This window comes from Pleurodeles waltl, chromosome 4_1 (genome assembly GCF_031143425.1).
Source record: "Pleurodeles waltl isolate 20211129_DDA chromosome 4_1, aPleWal1.hap1.20221129, whole genome shotgun sequence".
In the NCBI taxonomy this organism is placed as follows: domain Eukaryota; kingdom Metazoa; phylum Chordata; class Amphibia; order Caudata; family Salamandridae; genus Pleurodeles; species Pleurodeles waltl.
The window spans coordinates 674,635,441-674,660,402 of NC_090442.1; the positions used below are offsets into that span (position 1 = coordinate 674,635,441).

General features: G+C 43.9%; 1 protein-coding gene across 1 annotated transcript in view; it reads left to right on the forward strand.

Moving 5' to 3' along the window:
• Positions 1 to 24,962, forward strand: part of USP6NL (USP6 N-terminal like) — a 751,219-nt gene that overhangs the window by 619,949 nt on the left and 106,308 nt on the right. The window contains exon 14 of the mRNA XM_069229194.1: positions 19,636 to 20,994. Coding sequence (XP_069085295.1) covers positions 19,636 to 20,994 — 1,359 coding nt within the window. The remainder of the gene's footprint in view (positions 1 to 19,635; positions 20,995 to 24,962) is intronic.

Below are 24,962 nucleotides of genomic sequence, written 5' to 3' on the forward strand. Positions count from 1 at the left end.
TGTCTCGCAGATGAAAAACCACCACATCACCTGCCCGAACTATGCAGTGCCTGTTGCCTCTCCTCAATGCGTTCTGGGTTTTCCATGCATCGTCCCATTGCAGTGATTAAGCAAGGCTGTACTCCTGCAAACCGACACATCGCCTTGCAGCATGGAAAGAAGTAAAGCATCGCCTTTGTGGTACCAGAAAAATGTATGCATCGCTTTACTTTTCAACATACTTCCTCTGCGGCGCTCTGTGTTATTTTTTACGCATCTCAAGTACTGTGTTAAAACGATGCAACCACTGATTATTAAGGATTGAAACTCACTTAAACCTTTAAAAAGTGATATCTTGATTTGTGCATATTGGATACCTCTGGTCAGCTTCTGTTGCCCTCCCCAGCTGCTCCTGCTGCTGCTCCTTATCTCCTGGATCGGACTGAGAGCCTTCTCAGTCCGAGGCCCTCCTCCACCCGTAGGCTCAGCCTGCACCTCATCCCTGGAGGCCCAGTGGCTATCCACAAGTAAGTATCTCCTCTCTTTCACTCTTTCTCACCTCTTTTTACTCCTTTCTTACTCCTTTTCTCCTTTCTCTCTTTCACTCCTTCTACTCCTTTTCTCCTGCCCTTTTCCTCCCGCCCCACCCCCCTCAACCCTGCGAAGCACCTTTCCCACCCTCCCGCCTCCCAGCTGACTGAACCCCCGCCTCCCTCCCCCTCTTAATGGCGGCCAGAGCGCTGTGAGAGGGTGACTCACCCCTGTCAGTGTCTGTTGGTCTCCCCAGCTCCTCCTGCTGCTCCTTGTCTCTTGGATCTCAGTCTGAGGCCCTCCTCCAACTGCAAGCTTCGCCTGTGCCTCATCCCTGGTGGTCCAGTGGCCATCCACAAGTAAGTATCTCAGCTCTTTCACTCTTTCTCACCTCTTTTTGCTCCTTTTTTTTTTTACTCCTTTACTCCTTTCTCTCCTTCACTCCATCTCTCCTGCCCTTTTCCTCCCGCCTGCCAACCCGCGAAGCGCCTTTCCCGTCCTCCCGCCTCCCAGCTGACCAAACCCCCTGCCTCCCTCCCCTTCTTAATGGCGGCCCCAGCGCTGTGAGAGGGCGACTCCACTGACACCTGTCAGCATCTCTTGCTCTCCCCAGCTCCTCCTGCTGCTGCAGCTCCTTGTCTCCTGGATCTCAGCCTGCCCCTCATCCCTGGCCATCTAAAAGTAACTTTTTCTGTTCTTTCAGTCTTTCTCACCTTTTTTTTTATTCCTTTTTTACTCATTTACTCCTTTCTCTCCTTCTCTCCTTCTTTCCCTGCCCAGCTCCTCTCGTGCCGCTGAAGCCCCTCCGACCCCACCCCATCCCCCCAAAGCACCTTTGCTGCCCTCCCACCTCCCAGGTGACCAAACCCTGCTTCCCTCCCCTTCTTAATGGCGGATGCTCCACTGGCGCGCCAAAGGCAAGCCCGTCTGCGGCCATCCACGCCCAGCGCCAGAATCCCTGGATTCGACTGCGACTGCTGCACTGCATCTCCCAAGGTCACCACGGACCTTTCTCCTGCTGGAACTGCAACTTCAGTTGCAGCCACAGCAATCAAAAGAAACATAGCACACCCGGAACCATCGACGCCCACCACAACTTCATCAAATGCCTCCTTCTGAATATATGCTCCCTCCATAAGAACACCACCAAACTGTAGGACCTGATAGACTCCACCAGACCAGACATTGCTTTCCTTACCGAGACCTGGACCAACCCCACCTCTGGACCAGACATCGCCATTGCCGTACCGGATGGCTACAGCATCCTATGGAAGGACCGGCACTTCCATCCCGGCGGAGGAATTGCGATCGTACACAAATCCTCACTACGCATCACAGCCAACACGGAGGAGCACTGCACCTGCACTTCTTGATCCATGCCGACCACAACTCCTCCATCTGTGGCACGCTGGTCTACAGACCGTTCGGTCCCCGCCAAGCATTGATTGACTCCATTATAGACATCAACACCCCCCTGGCCGTGGCGTCCTTTGACTACCTCCTCAGCAACCTCAATTTCCACATCGAGGACCGCAACAACCAAAACACCACCTTCCTACTAGACAATCTCACCACCCTCGGCCTCGGGTAACTGGTCACCGCACCCACATGTGCCGCAGGACACACACTGGACCCCATCTTTACCTCAAGCAACCGGATTACCATCAAAACCATCTCCCTGAGCCTGGACTGGACAGACCACCACTGCCTTAACTTCACCTTTACCGCACCCATGCCCCCAAGGGCTCCCCACAGGAAATGGAATGAAATCAGCGATGAGCAACTCACCACAACACTCGCCAAGTCTCCCCCACCTCCCTCCAATAACGTCAAAACCACAGTACGCAACCTCAACTCCTGGATCACCAAATGTGCCAACGCCCTAACCCCCCTCCGTTTAACATCGACCAATCGCAACCTAAAAAAAGCCAGCTGGTTTACCACCGAACTCCTAGAATCCAAGTGCAGAGGCCTAAGAAGAAGTGGAGAAACAGCCAAACCAACGAAGACCTTGCCTCCTTCAGAACCTCCACCACCGACGCATAAAGAATGCGGAAAAAAACACACTCTGAGAATGCGTCAACTCCTCCACTCACAACATGAAGGAACTCTTCATGATTATCAACAAATTCACCAATCCCCCTTCCGAAGCCATCAGCATCCCCCGGTCTCAAGACCTCTGTGACAAATTCGCCACCTTATTCCACCGCAAGATCAAGGACATTTACGAGTTTCCTCCCCGAAGAACTAGTCCAGCGTCAGCACAGACGACTGACCCCCACCTCCCCAGAACTCACCCAAACCATCCACGCCTGGTCCACTCTCACCACTGAGGAAACAGAAAGCATCATGATCACCACTCACTCCGGAGACCCCACAGACCCCTGCCCCCGCCACATCTACAATAGAACCAGCACATCTATTGCACCGGTGCTTAGCAAGACAATGTACTGCTCCATCAAAACAGCCACTTTTCCTGAATACTGGAAACACACCTGGGTAAGCCCCCTCCGGAAGAAACCTTCGGCTGACCTATCAGGGCTAACGAATTTCCAGCCTGTCTCGTTGTTACCCTACCCGGCCAAAATACCAGAAGAACGCAGAAAGTCAGACTCCCACTATACACATCCGAACCTAAAGAAGTCAGCTGCGGAGTTCCTCAGGGATCCTCCCTGAGCCCAACACTCTTCAACATATACATGGCCCCACCCGCAGCCATCGTCTGAGGCCACGGAATGAACATTGTGGAATGGAAGCTGTTATTGCCTGGATGAGAGAGAGCTGCCTCAAGCTCAACTCAGACAAGACTGAGGTCATCATCTTCAGAAACTCCCCCTCAGCCTGGAACACTCCTGGTGGCCCACATCTCTCAGCGCCCTGACTTCTCCTACTGACCACACCCGCAACCTAAGAATCATCCTCGACTCCTCCTTAACAATGACCTGACAGGTAAACATGGTCACCTCCTCTTCCTGGCACACCCTCTGCCAACTCCAAAAGATTTTCAAATGGATCCCAGTAGACTGCCACAGGACAGTCACCCACTCCTTAGTCAGTAGCAAGCTTGATTGCGGCAACACACACTACGCTGGCACCACAAAAAAAAACATCAGAAATCTGTAACTCATTAAAACGCTGCCGCCAGGCTCGTCCTGAACCTCCCCCGCCAGGAACATATCTCCAGCACTCAAGGACCCTCAACGGGCTCCCAATGAAGAAACAAATCATCTTCAAGCTACTCACCCACACCTGCAAAGCCGTTCACAACATCGGACCGGCCTACCTAGACCGCTGCATATCCTTCCACAACCCTGCTAGGCCCTTCCGCTCCGCACGCAAACACTGGCTACCATCCCACGCATACAGAAAATCACCGTCGGAGAAAGGTCTTTCACATACCTCGCAGCAAAGAGCTGGAACAACCTACCCCTGCACCTCAGACAAAGCCCATCGCTCACCATCTTCAGGAAGAACCTCAAGACGTGGCTCTTCAAATGAGGCTGTGTCTGCCCCCGCTCCCCTGCACCTTGAGACCCTCACGGGTGAGTAGTTGCGCTCTATAAATCTGATTGATTGATATTTATTTGGATAAATATCTATTTTCCTAAATTGGTGTGGAGTACTTTTAGTGGTGTTTTTTACTGTTAATGTTACTGTATGAGTTACTGCACAAATACTCTACAAAATGCCTTCTAAGTTAAGCATGCCTTCTCTGTGCCAAGCTATTGGAGGGTGAGCACAGGATAATGTAGGTTGTGTTGTGACTTACCCTGATTAAGATAGTGGTCCCTACTTGGACAGGGTGCATACCTCTGCCAACTAGAAACCCAATTTCTAACTTTTTTTTTTTTTAAATAAAGGCACACATGTGAGAATATGCATTGTCTAAAAGCATACATTACACCAGTACTCCCTGACTGGAGGGGACTACTTACTGTGCACATGAGCACACTGTGCAGGAACAGAATGCTGTCACTCGCAGTCGGGTAAACTATTGGCTGAACATTTGCCTGTGCTTGTATGCTTGAAGCAAAATGTCAGTGATGCTGCAGTAGACCAGTGGATAAAGAGAGTTTACTGATAGCCTTTACAAGTAAGTATTTACAGCATATAATTGTTAATTTCACATGAAAGATCTTGGTCATCACAAGACCTAAAAATCTGTAAATTATCATTGTGAACCCATAGATGACATGTACGCCATTCACAGTAGAGATTAGGGCTACCAGGCAGGTATTTTTGAAGAGTAACCCTACCCCCGCTCACTACCCTGTTCCTTTTCCAATGAAGTGCTTCCCTGCATTTCACAGGTTGTAGCATGCCCTGCTCCCCAACCGAATGAGAAGGACCTCTGTGATGAAGCATGCCAGCAAGGCGAGTACCCCTGGTGGGTGAGAGTTATTTAACCCAAACGGTTTCTTTTCTCCCTAGATCGAGAAGAGGGTTCTTAGATCAAGTACTCTTTAGTTTGTGAGATTGTACACTGGAAATAAGTTAATGTTTATTCTGCATTGGTTGAACTTAAGATGGAACTATTTTAGAACGTTCGTTTTAAGATCATTGTATTTCACATTACATTATGGACTTCCTCTGTTCAAATTTGTAATCCGCAGCTTGTAGGCCTGTCATACCTTGCAGCTCAGAGTGAGTGCCACTGGGTGGCAGCAAAGACCACTGAAATAACCTTATTTATTAATTTTAAAGTCGAACTGAAATACTGCCGATAAAATGTATGCGTAAACTACCCTTTATAATAAAAGCACGTACAGTATTGGAAAACGTGCATTTGTTCATATGTGTGTTCTCTTTATGATATGTTATCGTATTGATTTTAACCAATGTGTACTTTTTTCAAATGATCACCTACATTTTTTGTCGGGGTCTCAAGGCAAAGCATTCTTCAATTTGTTTTTTAACAATGCACTTTGCGGTCCCTGTCTTCAATAGAAAAGCTTAAACCCCGCGAAACTCTGGCCTCGAGGTTCAGTATTTCATAAATGAAAGCGTGTAATCCGATTCCTCTGTGCTTCGCTTCCCTTAGAGCTGTGCATTTTACCATTTCAAATTTGACCTCCAGCTGAGAGAACTCCACGAACCATATGTGTGTGCCTGCGGGGTGATCTCTGCCGCCTGGGAGCCCTCCCCTTGTAATATCTGTGACACCTCGGGTCGATAGACTGACATCCTATCATCATAACATTTGTTTTTATCATTCTTAGTCATTGATTCACCCCCCCCCCCCCCCCCCCCCCTCTGCACCACAAACCTCGCAATATACGTAAATCGCTTTAGTATTATTGCTTGTAGAGTTGGATAGGCTCCCGAGCGCCCCTCAGACGAGCACGGCGCTTCCCGCAGCGCTACAATTGTCTCGCTGAGGAAGGCTTCGGCTCCCTAACGATCTGCCGATTTAATGTCTGCCAAACGCATTTCCATCACAGTGGAACAGTCATGTAGCGCAGCCATTGTTTCCTGTTGTGAGCCTCTCCTCTTTCTGTCACCATTTTGTTGAGTGGATTTTTTGTGGCCACTTTATGAATAATTCCCGCTATTGTGTAGATGCATTGTAGCCGCAAATAATACCTTTGGCTCTCTGAAATATGCTGTAGAGGACAATAGCTGGCGCGTACAGCCATCAGTTTGGGATTCAGCTTCTTTATCACACGTTACATACACGAAATGTTCATTTAAAGAGTAGTCGTGTGTATGTGTGTGCCCGCGCGCGCGCGCGCACACACACACAAACACTCTCTCTCTCTCTCTCACTCACTCACTCACTCACTAGTGGCCACTAAGTGGTTATAGTTAGGACCTAGTTTCTATATAAAAAGAGTTGTTTTTTTACTTGCCTATATCTTTGGTGTCGCTTGACAAATCTTTACAAAACTTTCCCAAAAAATTTGCCAGTCACATCAGTTGCTGTCTGGAAAGTTTAAGGGTGATCCACCGAGGGGGTGAGGCGGGAGGGGACAAAAAGGTGGGGGGACCCAAAACATTTTTTCCCCCATTCATTTTTCCATAGGAAAACAACTGGATGGAATTACACCAAATTTGGCAGAAAGGTAGGTCCTGGTCCAGAAAGAGACCTTTTTTGTTTTTGTGTAAATTCATTCAGTAGTTTTAGAGAAATTAAAGAAAATCCTAATTTATATATCTAGGGATGTGAAAGATTAGCTACCCCTCCCGATCTTGTGCTGAGATCTGATTGGCTGACAACATTTCAACAAGGAAGCAGTTGAAGTGTTGTAAGCCATCTTGGGACTTGGCTTAGGCCGAGTCCCAGAAAAAAAGAATAAAAAATACAAAAGGAGCCAGGATACGAACACCCAGACCCCTTAGCTCTGGTGCTGGGGTCCCAAAGGGACCCCCAGAGCTAAAAAAAAAAAAAAAAAAAAGCATTAAAAAAAATCACCATAATTTGCAGCAGATATGGCGAAAATGTAAAAAAAAACAACAAAACGCAGGCATCCATGCTTCATCGTTATCAAGCCCCCGGGTGGGCCAATTCCTGGGGGCATCTTTAGTTGTAATGGGTGGGGTTGGGGGGATTACACGCCTCCCATAGCCCCGGGAAACGTAAACTCCCTGGGGTAAAGATCAGCATTAATGCGGGGGCCACGTGCCCCCCGCAGCCCCAGGGACACCATCTCCCAGGGGCAAATCCGCGTAGCCCCCCCTCGTGGAGCCTCTGATGGCCCTAGGGACTGCTACCCCCCCCCTCCCCCAAACCCCCAGCTTCTGCGATGTCCTGGGGTGCCCACCACGGGGATGCAGCTGTTTGCTGTGGCTTGGCTTGCAGCTTTGACAGATGCAGCCAAGTCACTGCAAACACTCCGCCTTTTGACAGGAGGACTTGTCAAACAGGTCCTGCTGTCAAAAAGCAGAGTTTTCATAGCTGCACGCACGAAACAGAGATGAAAGCATTGCGCCATAAACCAGGCAGCTGCTGTTAAGAGCAGCTGCCTGCTTGATGGAGCAGTGGGACCACGGGGGAGGCCTTGAGGCACCCCCTCTGTCCCAAGTTAGACCATAAGGTCATTTTAGAAAATAAATAAATAAAGATAGTCATGGACTAAAAAAATAATAATAATAATAGCTGAAGTGTGAAGATTGCAGAACTTCATACTGAGCGTTGAGGGTTCGAATCCAGGTGTATCCCTGGTCGTTTCCCTCCTTTTTTTTTTTTTTTATTTAAATGTTTGAGGCTCACTCTGAAAGGTGATCTTGCTCTTTTCAATTGACAAATACATTTGTCTTTTCAGATTGTGAAGACATTTTCCATTCTAAGTATATCATAAATTAAAGCCTAAAAAACTCTCTCTCTCCCTCTTTCCCTCTCTCTCTTTCAGTCTTTCTCCCACTCACAGTCCCACTCATACTCATATGCTCACTCACAGACCCACTCAGACACTCATGCACCCACTCACAGACCCACTCAGACCCTTGTGCACCCACTCACTGCCCAGTCAAACCCTCACGCACCCACTCACAGACCCGCTCAGACTCTTACCCACCCACTCACAGACTCACTGACACCCTCATGTTCTGACTCATAGACCCACATGCACACTGACGCACCCAGTAAAACACTGATGTACGCTCTTTCACAGCCACTCTCACTCCCAAATACACCCTGTCAAACCTGTTATCACACCCAGAGAGGCCGCAGTCAACCCCTGCTGCGTGCGGCCAAAGGGCCGTGTGAAGGGTGGCTTTGGGTGGTTAGAAAGGGGTTGGCCGCAGGCTCTGGCTGCAGGCCAGGGCTTGCGGGCAACCTCTGTTGCACACAGGCGAAGGCCGTATACGGTGAAAGGTTGGGTGCCTATAGGGGGTTGACCTCAGGGCCTGGTCAAAGGCTAGGCCCTGTGGCCAGCTGCCACGCCATGCGTGGTTGTAATTGGATTAATGCATAGTAATGAAAATTACTATTTGTTAAAAAAAAAAAACATAGAAATTCACTGAAAAAAACAAAGGTTACACGGACGTTATAGCTAGGTTCACATTTTAAACATACGAAACCATTGAAATTAACCAGTTCCAGTTATTTACCTCAAGTAACTATAATTCATGCCCTTAGGTAACTATAACTTGCACCCTCGCCATGCACTGCTAATTACCCCATAAACTACAGCACTCGTGACATCTTTGATAACATCATTGAAAATATCACTGTTATATTTGCAGTAAAAGGTTTGACGAAAAAGCTGTGCATGGCAGGGGTGCGAGTTATAGTTACCTTAGGACACAAGTTATAGTTACTTGCCTGTCTCTAACTACAACTGGTAAATTTCTATGGTTTCGTACGTTTAAAATGTGAGCCTACATATGATTTTGTATGTTTAAAATGTGAGGCTAACTATAACGTCCCTGTAACCTTTCGTTTTTTCTGTGAATATATGCACACCCTGTAAACTTTGTTTTTTTCAGTGAAAAAAATATTTATTTTCACTGAAAGAATCAAAGGTTACAGGGACGTTATAGTTAGGCTCACCTTTTAAATGTACGAAACCATAGAAATTCAGCAGTTATAGTTCGAGTTATCTCAACTATTACTTGTGCCCTAAAGTAACTATAACTTACACCCCCGCCATGCACTGCTAATTCTCTACAAATTACAGCACTCATGACATATTTGATAACATCACTGATTATATCAATGTAATATTTGCTGTAAAATATTTTACGAAAAAACTTTGCATGGCGGGGGCGCAAGTTATAGATACTTTAGGGCATGAGTTATAGTTACTTGAGATTACTCTAACTATAACAGGTGAATTTGTACACCATGCACAGCAGGGGATCGCTGCAGTCAACCCCCATAGCCACCCAATCCCCCACAATGCAAAGCCGAACATTCTCTCTCTCTTAGGTATGAGAGGGTGTCTCTGGATGTGAAAGTATCTGCCTGTGTGTGAAAGTGGGTGTGTTAGGGTCTGAGTGGTTCTATGAGGGTCTCAGTGGGTCTGTGATTGGGTGTGTCAGTGTCTGAGTGGGTCTGTGAGTGGGTGTATGATGGTCTGAGTGGGTCTGTGAGTGGGTGCGTGAGTGCCAGTGGGTGTGTGAAGGTCTGAGTGAGTCTGTGAGTGGGGTCTGTGTGGGTCTGTGAGTGGGCGTGTCAGTGTCTGAGTGAGTCAGAGTGGGTGCATGAGGATCTGAGTCGGTTTGTGAGTGGGTGCGTGAGTGGGCCTGTGAGTGGGTGTGTGATGGTCTGAGTAGGTCTGTGAGTGGGTGCGTGAGGATCCGAGTAAGTTTGTGAGTGGGTGCATGAGTGTCTGAGGGGGTCTGAAAGTGGGTGTGGGAGTCTGAGTGGTTCTGAGTGGGTGCATAAGTGTCCGAGTGTGTGAGTGAATGGGCGCATGAGTCTGAGTGCATGTATGAGTGAAAGAATGTGTATAACTGAGTCTATGAAATGTTTTTTGTTGTTGTGCTTATTCATGATTAATCTTGATTAATCGCGAATATTGCGCATGGTGAAGAAAAATCATTTAAAACCCATAATTTGATGTTCAGACACCCCATATCACACTCCTGGGGTCAGGGTACCTACACCCTGACCCCTTAAACTACTTTTCATTTTGTTTTTCAGCCCCAGGGACCCTCTCCCGTAACATAAAATGGCAGCTGCAACTTTCTTTTCAGGTTGTGGCCAGCCAATTAAGGACTTCTAATTGCACGAGCATTTGCAAAATGTAATGAATATTCACAATTTATTTGAGACCTCAGATATACAAATTTGGATTTTCTTTAGTTTCTCATGAACTACTGAATGGATTTTCACCAAATAAGTGAAAGCATAATCTGATTATCGAAAGCTAGCTTTCTGCCAAATTTTGTGTAATTCTGTCCGGTGGTTCGGGCTGTAGTCATGTTTAAAGGTCCTATGGGAATTAACATGGGAAACACTTTTTTGACCCTTTCCCTCTTTTTCTCATTCCCCAATTGAGGGATCACCCGAAAAGTGTTCATGTGCAACAAAATTCAAAGGGCACTTTTTTTGGGGAAAATTTTGTGAAGATTCATCAAACAGTGCCAGAGATATAAGCAAGTCAAAAAACGTTTTTTCCAAGGAAACATGGTCCTAACTATAATTACCTAGTGGTGACTGCCACTAGGTAATACATACATTATTATAAATATATATATGTATGTATGTATGTATGTATATACATATATATATATGTGTGTATATGTTCACTAAAAAAAAAACCCAAAGGTTTCAGGACGCTATAGCTAGGTTCAGATTTTACATACACAAAACCATATAAATACAGCTGTTATAGTTAGTTATTTCAAGTAACTATAACTTGTGCCCCAAGGTAACTATAACTTGTGCCCCAGCCATGCACAGCTTTCTCATCAATAATTTTACTGCAATTGTTACAGTGATATTATCAGTGATATCATAGAAGATGTCATGAATGATGTAATATCTGGGGTAATTAGTAGTACATTGCGTGGGCACAAATTATAGTTAGTTGAAATAACTCTAACAGCTGAATTTCTATGTTTTTTTGTGTGTAAAATCTAAATCTAACTATAACATCCTTGTAACCTCTGTTTTTAAGTGAATTTCGAAGGTGTTTTTTATTCTATTACCGAACTTTGACGTCCCTGTAACCTTTGGATTTTTTTCAGTAAGTAAGATGCCCATCACAATGCATGGGGGAGTGGGGTTGGTGGGATGTAGGACCTGGCCTGGCATTGTGCCTCTTCCACCCAAGCTTGCTGCTCCCGCCCCTTTCTTCCTTGCCATCCATTGTCCAAGTCCATGCCCCTGCTCCCTCATTACAGCCCTGTGTGGCAGTTGTTCTACTCTTTGGCCTGCTCTTAGCAGTTGACTTGCTGTCCCCCCTCCCCCCTCTACCCTGTGTTGTCCAAGTCCATGCACCAGCCCTCTTCCTCTTGCCCTGCATAGTCCAATACGCTGCCACTGCCCTCCATTTATCTTTTGTCCCTGCCCACTCCTCCTGCCTGATGTTGCCCAATTCTGTGCCCCATTATTTCCCTCCTGCTTAGTCCCTTAGTTTAGCTTGGCACCCCTATCCTCCTTCCCCCGCCCTCAGATGTCTGTGTGCATGCACCCGCCCCCTCCTTTTTGCCCACCATGTTCCATGGACCTACCACTGGCCCCTTCCTCCCCACCATAGACACATGGGTGCGCCTGTCCCTGCCACTTCCACCCTGCCTCTCTGAGTTTCAAGCCCCTATCCCCTCTCTCCTGTCCTCCATGGTCCATTTTGCTGCCACGTCCTTCTGCCTTCCATGATCTGTTGTGCTGTAATTGCTCCTTCTGGCTTCCCTGTGTGGTTTGTTGTGAAGCCCTTTCCCATGTCCTCTCTTGTTTGTGTCCGCCCCCTACCCCTCATCTGTCCTCTATGGTCCTTTGTGCATCGCCTACCCCGTCCCTTTTGCTCCAGAAAGGCCGTTATGCTGCCACTAACCCTCCCACTTGCCACTCATGGTCTTTTGTGCTTCCACAGCCCCTCCCACCTGGCCTGTGTGGTCAGCTTGCTGCCCGACCCCTCCCACCTTCCCTCCATTGTCTGTGTGTGTGCCATTTTAGACTCACTATTGGCCTCCATGGTGTGTTGTGCTTACAGTGCCCATCCCACCTGCCCTCTATGGCCAGCTTGCTGTTCCTGCCATGCTCCCTTGCCCCCTGCCCTCAGTTTTCCATGTGCAGGCCCCTATCCATTCCCTCCTGCCTTGTCTGGTCCGTTGTCATAACCATGCCCCTCCCCCTCCTGCCCTCCATTCTCCATTAAGCTGCAGCTGTCCCTCCTGTCTGTCCGGTATTGTCAGCTTGCTGCCCCTGCGCCTTTCCCGTCTGCTCTCTGTTGTCCATGTGCGTGGCCCTGTCCCCTCCCTGTTACTTTCCATGATCCATTGTGCTGCACTGCCATCTAGCTTGCCCTTTGTGGTGTATTCTGCTGCTGCAACCCTTGACAACTTCCCTTGTTAGGCCAGTTTTGTGCCCCTGCCTATCTCCCTCCTGCCCTCTGTTATCCGAATCCATGTTCCTACACCGTACATCCTGCACTCTGTGACCAATGTACCAACATTTTGAACTTGGTAAGAGGCAGTTTTTGAAAACAAAACTGGGTAATTGATTTTTCCAATTGACTTACATTGAAAAGGAGGAGATGTTGGACAGCAGACAAATAAAATAAGGCCCTTTGGGCTTAAAAACATAATGCGTCTCCCTGATTTGGGTCTTTTGGCATGTATGGTTGTACTGCCACTGCCTCTGTCTTCTGCCCTCAGTGGTCTGCTATCTGTGGTCTGTTATATTGCCACAGCTTCTCTTGCGTGCCCTGCATGATTGGTTTGTTGCCCTTTTTCCCTGCCTCCATGGTTGGTTGTGCTGCCACTGCCCCTCCTGCCTGCCCAGCATGGTCAACGTGTTACCTCTGCCATCCTCCTCCCTGCCCTCAATTATCAGAGTCAGTGCCCTTAAACTCTGCCTCCTTACAGTATTCTAATGAACAACTAGATTGCTAACATTCTATATTTATTACAAAAGTGTGGCACACTTGACGTATTCTTGATGTAATCCAAACTGTTATGCCTAAAGTAGTTTTTTTTTTTAGAAATTCTAAAAATGTTAGGGTCTCCTTCCCATAGAAATTATGGTTAATGCTCGAAAAATCTAAAATGAGGGCATAATGTCTGAGTTCTCAAATAACAACAAAGCACTATTAAATTATTTGCTGTCAGAGTACTGTATTGTATGCTTAATTAATAACTACAATTTTAAGAACCTGATGGACATTAGACCAATATAACACATTGCACTTAAAAGCAATAATACCATAATGTGTTTGAGATTAAAATAGTGTTGCTAGAGCTCTTTAGGGAGGATTAAGATGGAAGACCAGAAGAACTGAGAAAAAAAAAAAAAAAAAAGACAGACTAAGCAATAACATGCATTTTCGCAAGCGGGTACAGACTGAGGTATTCCAGTGGTTGCAGGGCTGTGCTGATATAGAAAGTTTTTTTGGGCCGGCACACTGGGGTTGACTCCCAAGCTACAGTTGGAGGCCACTGCAGGGGATGTTCTGCTGCCAGACTCAGCTGAATGCTCTGCAGCCGGACTGAACAGGGCTTGAATTGCTCCTGTCTACACAGAGGCTGAGTACTCCGCTCCGCCTACCTTCTCTAATTACAGCCTGTACATGCACAGCTGTTATCAACCAGTTCCCGGGCAGTGTGACTCCCAAGAGTGCAGGGCAGCAGCGTAATAGGTAAATAAAAGATTCATACTTGTAGGCGCGAAGTGGCAAGACTGCCACTTGGCGTTTACTTCTCTAGTTCGTAGACGTATTAGCTTTTCAAACATTATTTGTTTCAGGCACACTTTCCAAAGGGCGCAGCTGAGGTAGGGTTGAGTTCTGAGGCAGTTCGATTGAGCATTAGCGTATGATTGCCTCACTTCTAACAATAGTTTGGATTAACTAAGCTTATCCATGTCATTTTCCTTTGACAGTCTTTTCGTTTTTTTTTTTTCAAAGTTGCTTTGATGGAGGCACACAAGAGCTGCAGACTGTCCAGTACCGACTGGTCGGTTTGAAGGGTGGCAATAGCAACCATGGGCTCCCTTCTTGAGCGAAGATGTATTGGAGAATGGTTTTCATGGTATTGGGTGGGGGCTTTTGATCCTACAGTAGTAGTTTATGAAGGATGCCATACCTGCCCATGTTTTGCCCTCCAGACCGCATTCCAGCCTTATTAAGCACTTCCGGGGGATGTGCGTAATCTGAGGACCTTTTTATATGCCTTGAGCTGATACTTATCCTTGGTGTTGACTAGTTGGCCTGGATAGGCTTCATGGCCGTACCTGATCGTCGGTAGGAGAGTTGCTACTATTACTCATCTTACGGGGACGGTGGAAGGGCTTTCCAGGGCATTATTTAGTTTGCACATTCCAATTATAATTTATTTTGCCTTTGTTGCAGTCTGGCATAAGGTGCTTTTGGGCTCCTCCTTTGGTTGATACCTAGGTATTTGCAGCTATCAGATGTTTAGATTTTTAGTGATCCCAGGCTCCAAGTGTGGTTAGATTTTTTTAATTGAAGTACCAAAACTCAATACTTTGGTCTTAGAACCATTAGCCACCTTTTTGGTGTCCTGGTTGTACTTATGCAAGGCATTAATTGGTCCCTGTAGGCCAACTCCAGTACGTTCCAGAAGAATGTAGTCATCATCATACTGGAATAGTGGGGCCTTAGTACTTCCAGTTTGGAGCAGGATTAGATTTGCTTGTTTCAATGCTGCAACCATGTCTGCAGTGTAGAGGTTAAATAGCAAGGGTGCTAACACACAGCCTTGCTTGAGGCCATTGCCTGTCTAGATTTTCCTGCTAACCGCTGTCGGTGTTAACTTAACCCGTATCCAAGTAGAGGTGTATTGGGATACCATGGCCTGGAGTATGTTGTTAGGTATGCCCCAATCTTTGAGCTTTCTTCATAGACTGTTCTGTAAACCTGGTCGAAGGCAGATGGATAATCCACAAAACAGACACAAAGCTGGAGTTGTTTCTTGCTTGTTGCCCAGTAGATTAATTAAGATAGGGCCACTATGTTATCCATTGTGGAGGAGATAGTTCTAAATCCTGTTTGACTAAGTGGTATTATGTTGTATATTTCGGCCCAGCGTTCCAGGTCTTTCAGTAAGACTGAGGCCTAAGCTTTGGCTTTGATATCCAGGAGAGCGATGAGGGGTTATTTGGATGGATTACTCCTGTAACCCTTCTTGTATATTGGGTTCAGGATGTAGCCCTCTGGGGCTTGCATAGTTGCTAGGCAAGATTTAGAAGGCGAGGTTAAGATGACGGACCACAGGTCAGGATCTCCCTTGACGTCCTTGACAGGTATGCCATTTGGGCCTGGCGTTCCTGTCGCTCTGGTCTTCTTCAGGATTTGAAAGGTAATAGTTTTTGTGATCTCAAGCCCTGGGTTTGGGCCTGCTGGCAGGTAGTTGGAGCATCTGGGCCCATGTAGATAGGAGTTTTTGACACACATAGATTTTGTACATGCAGAGTCCACTGCTGTTCAGTGCTGACATTGATTCTGGCAGTTGGTGGACTCGTTTTATTCTTGAGATACTTCCATAGCTCGTCTTGCTCTGCTTGCCCGTTACTGTATATTCTCGCATCTATTTAGTACCCGCCTGCTCATGTGTTTCTGCCGATACCATCTTTTTGTGCTGTTTGTTTAGGATTCGTGACTGAGCTTTAAGTTCTTTTTTTTTTTTTTTTTTCCAATTCTTTTTTATAGGCTTTCTATAGTCTGCAATTCTTCAGTTTGCTAGGAGAGATATATGGCTTTTTTATTTTCTGTAAGAGGGGGTTTTATTTCCAAGCACTTGGTGTATATCATTAATGATTGGGACCCACTCGGCCACAAGAAGTTCTCTGTTCATAATCTTAATGTGTGGGCCTCTGGAGGATTCCCATGTTTTGAGTTTCCACAGGTAGCAATGCTCTCATTTAATCCTTCTGATTAGGTTCCTGCTTTTTTCACCAATTGACTCAGCAGCTGTCCTAAGGTTTCCAAATCTTTTGGAGCTAACCTTTAAAGATGTGACGAGAATGATGTGGTCACACGGAACGGGTTTGGATCTGAAAGTTCACAAGGGCATCTAAGATTTTGCTGTGGTGAATGCATAATCCAAAGTATTTATTCCCTTAAATGACTACTGGAATTTAGACCCAGAAGGGGTACCTTTCGTATAATGCCGGATCAATTTTAAGCTGTGGTTGTTGAAAAGTGACAAGCGTATTGGTGGTGTGGCCTGCTCCCTCCTGGTATGGTTGATCAGCTCCCAGGTGGCACTGATTGAAGTCACCACATACGATTACTTTAAGAGTTGTGTTTTCGCAGAGCAGATTCTAGAAAGTCGTGAAATTGGAGCAGCTGATTTGTGCGATTTCCACCTAAACTATTGAAGTATACATTAACGAGCAAGGTTTTCAGGGGGTGGCCCTTTACTCATATACCTTCCACAATAGCTATCTGGATCATTTCTTCTTGGCTTTCGAGGGGTTCGACATTCAGATCCATGCCCAAGGGTGCATAGATTGAGAGGCTGCCTGACGGTCTTACAAATATTTTTGATCGTGTGGCAGCTTGGTGCAGTCCATGAAATCCTAAGATTGTGATGGGACATATTGCCCATGTTTTCTGAAAGCAAAGGAGGTCTGCTGTCTTAAGGAATGAGATGGCAGCTAGAGATTCAAGTGGCTTCGATAACCCAGCCATGTTTCATGATATCAGGTTTGTGGTTGGTTTCCTCTTGAGGCTTACCTGACGTGGATCGCTGTTTGGGCTAGGAATTATTTTTAATATTGCTCGAAAGTGTAGCTGACAACCAGCTCCAGTCAATTCTTTGTTTAGATCTGTCAGTGGTCTCTAAGGCTATTCTCCTTGTTGGACCTTTTTGATTGGAATCGGAGCATTATATTTGCAGCTTATTGTAGGACAGGTTACACAGGGATTTTCCAGCCCCTTTAAGAATACTGAATTGAGTGTGCGGGTGACCTTAACTGTTCTCCTGGGGCCCTCAATAGTTAAAGATATTTAGGGGCTGCTGGTTTCGTGAGCTCTGTCCTCCACTCTTCAAAAGTCTGCTTAGTCAGAATTTGTGCCGCTAGTGAGGGTGATTTGAATGTTAGTATTGTCGATTCTCTTCCACTCTTACTGGTGACCAAAGTTTAAATGAAATTCCTAGAATGTCTTCCGAGGTTACATTAGATAAATTCTGGGAATTTTTAAAAAGCCTCAGCAAATTTGATCTATTTGAGGTGTAATCTGGACACTCAGACAGTTGTGCGGGTCAGAATCAATTTTGTAGGAACTTGTTCGACTCTGACATCCAGGTGAGTGCCCTTATTGTTGTCATAGTTGGTAGTGTGATTGCCTCACAATTTGCCTTGTATGGGCCAGTTGAGGCTGGTGCTGGAGTTAACCTTAGAAGGAGGCTCCTGAATTTTTTGCACGACTTTGGAGATTGGTGACTCTGTTCTAGGGCCTGGCGCGATTTGAACTTTTGTTGGGTTAGTGGCACTAAGTTGGGTTTTTGACGCAGTTAGAGACTGACTGTGTTTCAGAACCTGGCTTGGAGTGGACATTTGTAGAAAGGGTGCCTCTAAGCTTGATTTGCGACAGAGGGGTATTGTCGTGCCTCTTGCATGGGCCAGTTGAAGCTGATACTGGAGTTGACCAAAGAATGCAGCACACTAGTATTTTGCATGAGCATGGAGACTGAGTTCCAGGGCCTTGTCTGGTTTGAACCTTTGTTGCATGAGTGGCACTAATCTGGATTTGTGAGCCAGTTGGAGACCGTCACTGTGTTTCAGAGACTGGCCCGGAGTGAACATTTGTAGATTGGGTCCCCCTGAACTGGGTATGCAACCCTGAGGAGGCTTCCTGGTGGCTGAAAAAGTTGGCAGAGGTTTCTGACCCCATCAAATGGTGTGGCTGCTTGCTGCGGGTTGGATTTGTTCCTATGCGCCTGATTCCTTCTTTTTGGGGCATCTTTGATCAGAGTAGTTCGAGTTGGACCAGGTTAATCTGGCGAGTCAGATTGCTCAATTACGGTACCTTGAGTGCCACTCCAAGTTGACTGCCATTAGTTGCCTTTACAAGGTGGTTGGGGTCCAGTGGATTCGCTCTAGAAATATATTCAATGGCTGTTGCAACATCCAAAACCAAAAAAAGTAATGTGTGTAAGAAACTATTACTGATGGCAGTAGGCCGGAAAACTTCGGGGTTAGCATGGGCAAGAAATAACCAGGCCTGTGATGCTCACTCAAGAGACGGGTTGAGAGAAGGTAGACATGCCATTCCAGAGTGCTCTGGGTTTCCATGATGGTAGGTTAGAGGTAAGTCCAACTCAAAGGTTAGTTAATTCAGTTCAATTAGATTTAGTACCTAGCTGAAAATAATTTAGGAGATTCACTGAACTGAAGCACATGAGTGCTGTTTGTACAGTGGCATTCCTGACAAAGAAAAATGCAAAACATTTTTTGAGCAGGCAATCTCATGACGTGTACTTGATATTGTAGTTCAGTTCTCTGTACTTGATATTGTACTACAATTCTCTGAATATAAGTTGCTTATTGTAATGTTTCTCGAGGTCTACTGTGTACTTTAACAATAAAGTGACTGAGTGGACAAGTTAAACATAATTACTTCACATATAGACTGCATCCCACGTAAGTTCCATGGCGTGAATTAGATGATGGTCAGTGGTTACAGATTCCTTACAATTTGAATATCTGGCGATCCATGCCAATGCAATATGTGGTCTTCTATAAAGAGCAAATGCATCCCCCAAACTATTGCAGCACAGAGCAGTATTTAGAGCAATCCTAACAAAACTACTCTAGGTTTGGTAGGCAATAAAACTTTCACAATCCACGTCACTCCTTCATGAAGACCAAGTGCATTTTGAAAAACTCATTGTATTGTATTCATCAAAGGTAGGAGACCTGAAATAGTAAACTACGGTGTACCTTTGTATAGCATTTTTCTTCAGTGGGGATCCATAACTCGCTTACCTTTGAGAGATATACTAAATATCCAGAGTAGTTCTTCAGTAGAGCCACTGGAATGGTTCTAGTATGCTCTGGTGGGCAAAATAAAGACATTGTTTTTCCCACTATAAATCTAGCATCAAGTGTAGTGCTGGGTTGAGCCGGTTAGGTATCGTTGCAGCTTTCTTCTCTTTTATAATTACCTTTTTCTGTGCCATTAAGAATATTGTACTGTTTTTGGTTTGAAATTGGATTTTGTTTAGAATTAGAATGTTAGGTATTAGGAAGTCAGCACGTTTTGGCTAAGAATGTAGTATTCTCTGTCTTAGGATCAGGCCTAATCAAAGTAGCAATTTTGTATGGAGTGAATAATGAAACATTTCAGTACATAGGATAGCGGTTGGAAAGAAAACCTATTGAACATTTCAAAAGAGTAAAAATATAGCAAGTTACAATAAAATATGAGTGGTACAGTTGGTTATCTTAAGAACAAAGTTTTCAATGGGTCTTTTAATAAATACTCCAGTGATAAGCCCATGAGCATTTTGTGCAACATTATGATGTTTTTATTTTCTGTCTTTTTCTAACAGCAAAAGAGGATGAATTTCCAAAGAAACCACTGGGGGTGATCCCACCAGAACCTCAGCCTGTTATTCATTATCATATGATTAATGGACAAAAGAATATTGCTAGGGTACCGACTCAGGTCAAGGTAGACAAGTTACCATCCTATGAGAAAGGACAAGAAACGTCTCCCAAAAAAGATCAACGGAGAAGGAGGAGTTCCTTGGAAAAGTCTTCAAACCAGCAAAAGCGAGGACACAGTGATCCGCGACCTGGGCAAACTAAAGGAGAAACAGAATCTAAAAAGTATCTTCAGTCAACAGGGCAGGACAACACTAAACCTTACAATCATGCTGTGGCAAACCAAAATGCAAATGCTACTTCAAACACAAAAGAACTTGTGCCCAAGTGGAATAAACCGTCTGATAACACTACTACAAAATATTTTGTAGAAGGTAAAGATAGACCTGTAAACCATGTAATAGCAGGCCCTTTGCCCAATTCAGAGGAACTCAAAACAATTGTGAAGCAAAAGAATAAAGTTTTAAATGTTGATGAAGGTAAGCGAGGGTCCAATGCATCGCAATATGACAATGTCCCTGGAGTAGATCCTGAGAATCATGTAGAAGAAATGAGAGATCTAGCAGATTCAAGTCCAAGGAATTTAACTCACTTGAATAGCTCTTCATTAAAACCGGATGCAAAAAATATAAGTCTTGCTAAGGTAACAAGTAATGCAGGTGTAATCATGCCACCCAGATCTCCCAGGCATGCATCACCATCTAATGGTACTGACCAAGGAGCTTCTTTAAAAGAGCCACCGCCATCCTACACTAGCCCTCCTATTTACCACAGCACCTCCCCGAGGTATTCTAATGATAGAGTAAGCCCCCCTTCCTTGCCTAGCAGCTTTGCTTATGGAAATCGGGCTAGCCCGTCTAAAAGATATGGTATGAACTTCAATTTTCCACCAGATACACCTTACATAGACTCTTACACTGGAAGCCATCAGAATCCTGTGATATCACCTTCTAAGCGAATAGAAGTGCAACCCGCTGCATCTGACGCAATACTAAATATTGGGAAATACAAGCAGCCTGCAAGTAACAAATATATAATTCCGCCTGTCGATTATTTACCAGATGACAGACAATTGACTGATTCTGTGTACATGTATCGAACAGAGTCGTTTGGGCAGTCTTGGAAACAAGATATTAACCAAAGTCATTCTGGGCATGTACAGATGTCACCTACATTTCAGCAGGCACCAGTGCAACACTACAATGTTACATTTGATTCCTTTGGGAATCCAGTGAATTACAGGACTTCACCCTATTTGGATCAAACAGCTATTCATCGGTACCAACATACAAGTCCACCAGTTGGTACGCAACACTTCCGAAAACTTGGTGATGGGCATCAATCAGTGATGTTGTGAAGTTGAAATTATTGCACATTACATTCACCCTAAAGGAACATTTCTCACTACATTGCATTGCTATGTTTGATTGCAGCAGTAGTATATTACACAAAATTAATACATCATATTTATGATTGTATGTAAAATGTAGACACATTTCATGAAACCTGTTTGAAGCTCAACATTAATCTAATTTTTATACATTTGGAACTGAAATTGAAATACACCTGCTTAAGCAAGAAAACATAGCAAGTAAAAGGGATACTAAGCATCCATACGTATACATAGTGTATCTAAATTAGATGTGCAGTTGAGCTTGGTGAACATAACATATGTTTTGGATTTTAGGCTCTAATATGAAGACACTGTATTTATTTATTTAAATTGTGATTACCTATCACTGTGTTTACATGTAATTTTACTGAACTTATTTTTATCTCATCAAAATAAGTTTTCTTTTTTTTCTTTGGATAGCTTTTATTTTTTTATGCCAGTCTAAAGACTGAACTTTCAGGTAATTGGGCAGTACATTCCGACTTCAATAGGGATTCTAATGATTATTTGAGTAGCTGGTTTCAGGCACAGATTATTTACTAACTCTAAAGGAGGATTGTGTTCTCAAAATGAGCCAACCATCTGCTGACATTCTTCTTTGCATTTCTTTTATTCTATTACAGAAGTCTACTGACTCAACCTTTTGGTAGTTACTGCAATCCATTTTGAATAATCATTCCAGTGTGTTCTTTGTTTGCTGGTTTACCTATTCAGGAGGGTGCTCAAAATGGGAAGCAACCTTCGTCTAATATTCCTTAGAGATGCTTAAGGTAAAATGAGGAGAAATTCTACTTCCCTATTTAAAGGAAGGAGATGCAAAATAAACTAATAAAGGTGACCAGTTCCTATATCAACCTATCCATTGTTGCTTAGGTTTTTGGTTTCATGTGACAAGATCATTAGATATGTCAGCAAATGAAGTACTGGTGCAGGAAATATTTTATTGACCGCAAAGATATAAGACAGCTCAGATATGTGTAAATCATGAAAGGTAGATCATCATTTCCACATTCCATGAAGTTCTGGTCCACCATAATTGTTTTGTTTTCAAGTTTTTTGTTTTTTTAAAAACAAGTTTGGGCAACTGTTCTCGTGTAAAATCCTTGAACCTCAACATAACAGAATAACAGTCAGCCGGCTACTTCAACTACATAAGAGAACCCAGTTAAAGGAATTCTTGGTTTTCAGCCCGAGTGGACAAGGTCATATTCACATAAGAAAAATAATTTACCTCACCTAGGTACATTTGAGGTATATAATTTTAAATAAGTTACTCTTACTGTCTCACATTTAACATATTTCAGGGTGGAACAGTTAGTGCAGCTACAGCATACACTTTAATTTATTTATAGTTGATATAACTACTTTGCTTTAGTGAAGTACTCTGAAGTATTTTTAATATTTATTGATCTGAGGTAACAAAAACAATGAATATACTTGTCTCAAAATATATTATGATGGAGCAGACTGAATCTCTAAAAAACATCTCCCATAATAATCTTAAGTTTGTCCCAAAGTACAGAAAATTAAATGCAATAAAAGAAGTGATTGCCCTGAAAGGATAGACATTGGCCACTGTGAATATATATAGCAATTAATTTCGTTGTAGTCCATCTATTGGAAAACCAGAGAACACTGTGGAACTAGCAAATGGGGTTTAATTCCATTAAAATATTAAAAGGAAATTGGTAGATTGAGGGGAATTAGAAGGAAAGGAATCACTTGGATCGGAACAGAGAGATTTGAATGCATGCATTGGCTGGTAAGATTCTGCATTTCAAATGGGAATGGAGGTGAGTGCTACCGAGGGCAGGTGTCCGGAACTCTGCACAGTGTGTCTTGGTAAGAAGTTGCAGGGGTGTTCTTGATGATGCTGAGATGAGAATTGGAGAGGATTGACAATATGAAGACATATAGGGTCAGTTTCAAACTCTGAAGAAACATGAACACCAATTCAGGATGTACCCAGTAGCCTCCATGGGAACTTACTGTTTTTATCAGACCATAGAATAGAATTCCTTTTGTATTTGGCACAAACCATTTGTTATCGTAGTGCACCATATTTCCTGACTGAAATTTTCGGCAATGCCTTGTGAATAGTTCAGTCTTTTACATTTATCACTCCTCATACTTTGTCAAGATGAAGTATTTAGAGCCCAAATGCTGCTATCTGCCATGATTAAATAGACTCAATTAATCTTTAATCCTTTTTGCTAGCTTGGTTAAATTGATGTTAAATTTGGAATTGAGGTCAAATTGAAAACGGATGAAGCAATGTGTCCAGGGCTACATAATGTGCACTAAATCTCTATCAAGAAACATGACATGTTTCACCTGAATTGCCTAAGATGTGTGGGCTATAATATGATATCCATAACTTGATACTTCTGTATCTTGCTAGCAGTAATAAGTAAAATAACAATGTCTTATCACACTATATATCCTCCTCAGCTTCCTTATATTTCATGGTGGTTATCTGAGCTCATCTGTCCTGTGCTCCTAAAACTAGATCATTGTTGTGCTCACTGAATAACAAATATGAATTAAAGGTGCACTTATCACCAACAGATGAATTTCATCAATTTATGGTTCATGGCAGTTTTTTTCACTTTGCTTCCCAATCTCCTACAAATTGTTTACTATTTTTTTTTAGAGAATGGTTATATATTATGCTCAAGACAAGTGTACCTAAATTTCGACTTTAGTGATGCCATGCAGCCTCAAAAGTGATTAATTCATACGTAATCCCGGACCCACTTTTTCGAATTCTGTGCTCCGCATACAATATGCTTCCAGAGTTCTTTTGAAACTTCTCTATCACTCTCTAATTAAACATATTTACTTTGTTGGAAAGTACTAAAGACTAACTTCCACAGTTTTCAGGATGCTGCTTCACTTGCTAATACTGATAGTCTATAGAGTTGAAGATTTTGAAATATTAAAACATCTTCAGAAGTTCTGTTGGCTGAGCTTGAAGAACTCAGTATTAACTTGACATATGTCCTCCAATATGATTTGATAAGTCGCGCAGCCCTGCCTCTGTCAAGGGCATGAACAGCTTATTATTGGCTAACTTTAGGTTCATCAGAAGGATAATATATATTTTGCCTGTGGAAAATAGGGTAATGAAAACCTGAGGAGATTTTGCCAGAGGTTTTAAGTTGGCCTTTGAGGTTTGGTACCAGATCTCTTTGAACATTCTTGGATGTGCATAGATACATATGAAAAGCTAGTGGTTTGAGCAGGGTAATGTCTCAGTATGTTTCCATTGGTCCTAGGAAATGTGTCCTAGCTTCCTTTGCTCTGTTGCTCAGTACGTTTGAATGAATTAAGGCTTCAAAACTATCACAATGTTTCTTGGGGATGCTAAATACCAATTATGAAAATGAAATTACATTAAAGGGATTTGCCCAAAAGCGTTTCCTAGGCTGTATTTTCTTTCTAAGACTGACTTGTAGAGGACCATTACATTTGAGGTTACACCCCTATTTAAGTGCACTCTAGGCTTAGCCTCTCCCTTGCTCTTCTCAGGCATATTTGTATCCACAATTATATATAAAGATAATCCCCTGAATGTGACTACACCCTCTGGGTTCCAGAGTGTAGAGTATGCATTTCAAGTGAGTGTGTTGAAATCATCTGCATAAAAATCATCATCACACAATTTTTCAGTCTGAACTGGATTATAAACACATCAGGCCTTATTTCCTGGGCCATCTCCTTTATGTAAAGACCCAATAGAAGTTGAGCTATTCATAATGGCCATAGCAGCTTCTTCCTCACTCAGCTCTTTCACAGTACCTTTACGTATTTTGGAACAAGAGACTGAGCCAAGTGTGATATTAGTAATAGCATAACAAGGTTACCTATTGATTTAAT